Source organism: Nycticebus coucang, chromosome 6 (assembly GCF_027406575.1).
Source record: "Nycticebus coucang isolate mNycCou1 chromosome 6, mNycCou1.pri, whole genome shotgun sequence".
NCBI lineage: Eukaryota > Metazoa > Chordata > Mammalia > Primates > Lorisidae > Nycticebus > Nycticebus coucang.
In genome coordinates this window covers 102,899,224-102,905,223 of record NC_069785.1, presented here as the reverse complement: position 1 = coordinate 102,905,223, position 6,000 = coordinate 102,899,224, and the positions used below count along the sequence as shown (strand labels likewise).

Below are 6,000 nucleotides of genomic sequence, written 5' to 3'. Positions count from 1 at the left end.
CCCTTGAATGTGCCAGAATTGGGAGTTTGACGAGATTTTACTCCCAGAGATAGTGAAGGTGAAGATATAATTTTAAAGATATAATTAAGATTCCTGATCAGATAATTTTGAATTAATCAAAAGGGAGATTATCCATGTGGTCTGACCATTATAATCAGATGACCCCTTCTTAAAAGAGAGTTAAGGCCGTCACTGGAAAAAGAGATTTGAAACTGAAGAGCTGCTCTCTGCTGGCTTTGGAGACATAGGCTGCCATGTTGTGGGGAGTGGCCACATGGCAGGGAAATACGGGCATCCTCCAGGGACTGAGGGCCGCATTCCTGGAATCTCAAGGCAATGAATTCTGCCAACAATCACAGGAGCTTCAAACCTCAGATAAGATGCCAACTCTGTCAATGCCTAGATGACAGCCCGGTGACACCTAAGGACCCAGCTAAACTGGGCCCAAACTGCTGTCCCTTGGAAACTGTGACATGATCGACTGTGTTCTTTTAAGCCACTTTGTTGTGAAGCAATAGCAAATGATCATAGTATCTATTATATGTCAGTTACAGGGGATGCAGACATGAATAAAATACCGTCCTTGCTCCAAAGACAGTCTAGTCTGGTGAAGGAGACAGAAATGTCAAAAAGACACAATTTAGAGTGAAAAGAGTTATCATGGAAATATGAATCAGGTGCACTCCTGGTTAACCACAGAAGATTGGACACAAACAGCTGCCCAAACCCTGCATAATGCCAGAAAAGGGACCAAAGGCTGTCAGCTCTTGAAGGGGAAGGCGATATGGAAAGGTGACGGACAGCTTCTCTTCTGGACAGATTGGCTGGGAGGTGCAAATGTGGCATTTTCTGTGCCTGTGAATTCCTCCTCCACCTACCACAAGGAGGAAACCTGTTGGCAGTGGGAGAAAATGAGGTCAAGAAACAGAACTAGAGCAGAGAAGTCACAGAGATATTTCTGGGATGTTTGATGCCTGGGCTACCTGCTGGCCCAGGTCCAGCTCAGTTCCCAGGGATCTGCTTTTCACTTAAACAAGCCATCAAACCTTAAGGGTAAACCTTGGGTTATTTCCAGTCTAAGTGTCCTGGCAAATTAACTCAGATAGATTAGTAAACAGGAAAAAATAAGCTCTTGATAAATTCCATTCCAGTTACTCTCATCATTACTAAGTTGGCTATTCCTACCAATTTAAGCATTGCAAAATCTTTAAGGGCTGCCACATAATTTTAAGGTACTTAATAGGGAGGACGGACTTTTTTTTTTTTTTTTTTGGCCAGGGCTGGGTTTGAACCCACCACCTCTGGCATATGGGGCTGGCACCCTACTCCTTTGAGGCACAGGCACTGCCCAGGATGGACTTTTTTATAGGTTGAAAGCGTCACATTCAAACTGTTCACATGTGTCATTAAGGACATGCGCAGACATCTCAGGGGAGGTTCCTGCAGGCAGGGTGAGATGTATGGCTTGCCTGTGATTTATAGCCACTGAGAGGTTGAAAGAGAGCCACTGAGATGAATGTCTTGTTTGTGGTTGCTGTGGAACAGGTAGTTGTAGCCCTGGCAGTCTCAGGGCCCCAGCCAGCCCACAGAACATGCCTGGACGTGCCTTCCATGTCTCAACCACGTCTCTTTCTAGAAGGGGAGAGTCCATGTGCTGGCCCAGCTCCCCAGCAGGGGCCTGAGCTCCACGCATGGGACCCCAGAAGATTCCTAAACGTTTGAACAAATCAAGTTGTCCAGGTCCAGGGCCAGCTCCGGCCTCGCCTGGGCCTTCCTCCTGCTGAGCTGGCCCATAGGCCTGGGGAGCCTGTCCGGGCTATGGATAACCTGCAGGTACTGGTCAGTGCTGCTGTTCTGCTGGTCACTGCTGGATGCCGCTGACATGGAATCAGATTCTGTGAGAAGTGGCTCAGACCTGGGTTTCACTCTGGGCCTCAGCGGGTGCTGTGGGTATCGAAAGTGTCGGGAGCGGGGCTTTCTGTGCACAGGTGTAGCCCTGGCTAGTTGGCCCTCAAAACCGTCATTCCAAGCCTGGTGGCACACCCTTCCTCGGTGCTCCGGGGCCAGGGTCTGGCTGTCTGCCCTCTCACCAGTGTAGAAGTAAGGAGCCCGGTGGAGGTCTGTAAGCGAGTGTAGGGGGAATGGTTGCTCGATCAGATCCCCCCTTGGCATTGCCTCCTCTTCCTCAGTCAGCTGTGGAGAGGCAGGCTGCGGGGAGACCCGGCGCACACACGGTCGCAGGCTTTGGGGATACATCTCCACAATATCACCTGAGGCATCTATCTCGAAAAGTCTTTCTGGCCAGAAGGTTGGATGGATTTTCTTGTGAGAATCGTGTTCATTAATTATATAGTATCTGGGGGTTAGGGGCCTTTGACCCCGTGCCACCAAGGCCGAGGCCCTTGGTCCATGGAGGGAAGGGCTGACTTGGCAGAAGTCTTTCCGGAAAAGAGGCTCTGAGTGAACATCTTCAATGTGCCTTGCAAATGTCACAGGTGTGCGCCATCTGCTCTTGTGAAGGTCCCCTGTGCTGGCACAAAGACCACGTGGGTACCTGTAAGACAAAGGTGGCTCAGTAGCCATGGCCTGCATGGTCTCAGAGCCTCTCTCCTGAGCACCGTGAGAGTGAGGGCGGCAGCCCCCTCAGTACCCTCACTGAACCTAGTTCTGAGGACCATGTGCATAGAAATATTTGGGGAGACAGTGCCAATCCCTCCTCTGTGTCAAGGCACCTCAGAGCCGTGAAGAAAATGCTTCATACAGCAAGATTTCAAGTTCTTTGCTTACTTAGTGATTTTCTTAAAAAAGAAAATGACAACCCCTGTATTTTATCTAGATTGCTTTCACTGTGCTACACTCAGAATCGATGTGACTCTCCATATGAGTCTGGGCCAGCACAAATCTGTTTCCTTCATCTTTCCAGATACACTGTCTCCAGTAGAGGAAGCAGCGTTCTACTTTCCTTTCATTCTATTCTTTTTGTTTTAACAGTATTTCTTTTGCACAAGACTGAAACAGTTGACCCCCTATCATGCATAGATGATCTTGCCAGTAACTTGACCAGCCTGGAGCTAAAATATGGAATATCTTGCCAATGATATGGCCAGTCTGGAACTAAAAAATAAAAGATAAACAGCTAAAAAGGAATTATATTGACTTAGGTTATAGAAATGTTTAGCCTAGTTTGGCTGGAATGTTTGCTTACAGGTTACCTAGCCTAGGAGGAGAATTTGTCTTGTTTGACAAATTTTGACACTGCCTTCCCCACTGCCTCGGTTTCTCTTCAGCCCCACCTGCTACTGTCTCCTGGCCCCATGGCCTACTGGAAGAATTAGAATTTAAGAGCAGTTGCCTCCTGAAACTGTTGAGAACTTCAAATCCCTGATGGCCCTTAAGCCTCCCCTTCCTGTGGCCCCTGGGCAGGGTTGGCCCCACACTGGAAGGGGCCAGCCTTCCTGTGTGCCGAGGCCAAGGCTCACCTGCTAGCACGGTGCCCTGGGCTGGATTTGGACCCACCAGGAAGAGGTGAGGTGGGAGCCCTGGGCCCTGGCCTGGGGCTTGGCGGCACAGACTGGGTGACTGTCTCCAGCCTGCTGCTCTTGCTGCTCACTGAGCTGAAATTGGTCACATTGCCATTGTTTTGGGGTGTGGCCGAGTGCGCTGAGGACAGCTGGCTGACACGGTCACTGTCATTTTGAAGCCTCTTGGCGCTTTCCTCCTGGGTCTGGATCCGGGCTGCAGGGAGAGGGAGACTGTGAGAAGGTGACACATTCAGCTGGGATGAATTACCAGAGGTCCCACAATCAATTGGCTTCACTTGCAAATACACCTAATCCACGGGCAATAAATAGTCTTTACTTGAAATAATTTCATTTTTTTTTTTTTTTAGGCTGGATTTTTTTTTTTTTTTTTTTTATTAAATCATAGCTGTGTACATTAGTATGATCATGGGGCACCATACACTTGGTTCATAGACCGTTTGACACATTTTCGTCACACTAGTTAACATAGATTTCCTGGCATTTTCTTAGTTATTTTGCTAAGACCTTTACATTCCACATTTACTAAGATTCACATATACCCTTGTAAGATGCACTTGAAATAATTTCATCCCGACAAGTTGGAGCTGGGCTTGTAGGTGGAACCCGACGGAACTAGGGGTGTCCCGGGCATCATCTGATGTCCCTAAGGGGCAAAGCATGTATCTGGCAGCTTTGGGACTTTAATTCTTTCTCTATACAATGGATATAATGAATACAATAAAATAAACCGCAATTATGGTTTTTTTGCAAACAGTTCACACAGCATTCTATTATTCAAAAAAGATGTGGCCTTAAACTGGGAAATTAACACTCAGCTAGTCTACGCAGGTCCTGGCTTTTGAAGATCATGTGAGCTAAATTATGTTCAGTGAGCAAGTCACCCTTGACAAGCACAGTAGGGTTTTATAGCATGAGCCACAGTCATTTTCCTTATTCACTGTCCTTTACAGGCTTCTCTCTGAAAAGCTGGTGGAGCCAGCATGACCCTCAGGCCTCAGGGTTCCCTCTCAGTCAGCATTTGCCTGGAGGAGAGTAGGCTCCTCCCAATGAGCTCAGCGTCAAACCAGCTCAGAGAATTGGCCCTGGAGCCTGGCTGGTTCCCAGAAGCAGACCTTTGAGCTGCACCTGCCCACTGTCCTCTCTTCAGGCCACACTGCACTTCTGCTCCTCAGGCCCTCATTCTTTCTCCCCTAATGAGACCAGAGGGGGCCCGGTTTGTCCGGGCCACTGTGTGGGAGCCTCATTCAGGAATCTTCTCTGGCACTGCTCTGCAGGGATGGGACAGAGAGGACAGCACCTAGGGAACTGGACCCTGGAGAAGGGACACAGCGAGGGCTCTTGTAAGGAAGAGATGGGCCACCCAGAGGAAGTCCACAAGAGGGAACCAGAGAAAAATGTGCTTTGGGCTTCTCTCCAGCTTAACGTGCCTCTTTCTCTCTCCTAATTCAAAATTTCCTTCTGATTTTAGTTCTATTTGGGGGTTATTTGCATGCTTGGATATGATGTAAAAATTGAAAATTTAAACCAACATTTATATCCCTAGGTTATACTTTATTGTGCCTAGTTGATTGTGTGCACAATCAACAATAAAACTACAGGTTATCAGATTGGTAGAGTACCCCAAACTACCTTAAACTGCTATATTTCTAAGCAGCCACTAACTTGAGACATCAGATGTCTGCATTTTTTTTATTTTTTGAGACAGTCTCAAGCTGTTGCCCTGGATAGAGTGCTGTGGCATCACAGCTCAGACCAACCTCAAACTCTTCTGTGTAAGCCTCCCAAGTAGAGATATCTTCATTTTTAAATACTTACCTTCTACCATTTGGGCAACCTTTTTCTTATCTTCTGATCTTGCCTAAAATGTAAATGATAACCATGTTTGTTGTGGATTTAAAGGAAGCAGCAACAAATATTATTTTGGGGGGAAATGATTTATATGCCATTGCTCTTACCCTGGACGTGACTAAATTTCTATTGTGTTGCCCCTGAGGGCATTGTGCTCCGGGCTCTGGCCTATCATGTGAGTGAATTAATGCAGGCACCTGAGAGCTGAGTTTCATGCTTGCTGGGTTTTGTTTAGGAACAGCTTACTGATAGAACATGTTTAGAGTCTACCAGTAATAGTTTGCCTGATCATGAAGAGAAAAATACGGATCAGTAACACTGGAGATGCTGTAAAAATGCCCTTGGCAGCAATAAATGAATTTCTAATTTGACTTTTTATAAAACCAGTGTGTGCTTTTTTGGTATGGATTGAGTCAGGGGAGGTTTTATTTTTATTTATTTATTTTATTTTTTTAATGTGAAAAGGTGGAAGGAGTGTTTTTCATGGTGGTCTGGGGCTGGGTGAGGCTGGTGAGGCATCCAAGATGCAGGGTACCAGGAGGCGCTCACTCGTTCTCTGGGCTGTGGAAGGGAAGGTCAGCACGACCCTGAGGGAGCCTCCTTCCATTTG

At 47.1% G+C, this 6,000-nt stretch overlaps 1 protein-coding gene across 1 annotated transcript in view; it reads right to left on the bottom strand.

The window, feature by feature from the left end:
- Positions 1–1,477: 1,477 nt before the first annotated feature.
- TMC3 (transmembrane channel like 3) overlaps positions 1,478–6,000 on the bottom strand; it is a 47,712-nt gene continuing 43,189 nt past the window's right edge. The window contains exons 20-22 of the mRNA XM_053594623.1: positions 5,358–5,400; positions 3,480–3,735; positions 1,478–2,554 (exon numbers count right to left, since the gene is read on the bottom strand). Of these exons, the coding sequence (XP_053450598.1) occupies positions 1,711–2,554; positions 3,480–3,735; positions 5,358–5,400 (1,143 nt within the window). The 3' untranslated portion in view covers positions 1,478–1,710. The remainder of the gene's footprint in view (positions 2,555–3,479; positions 3,736–5,357; positions 5,401–6,000) is intronic.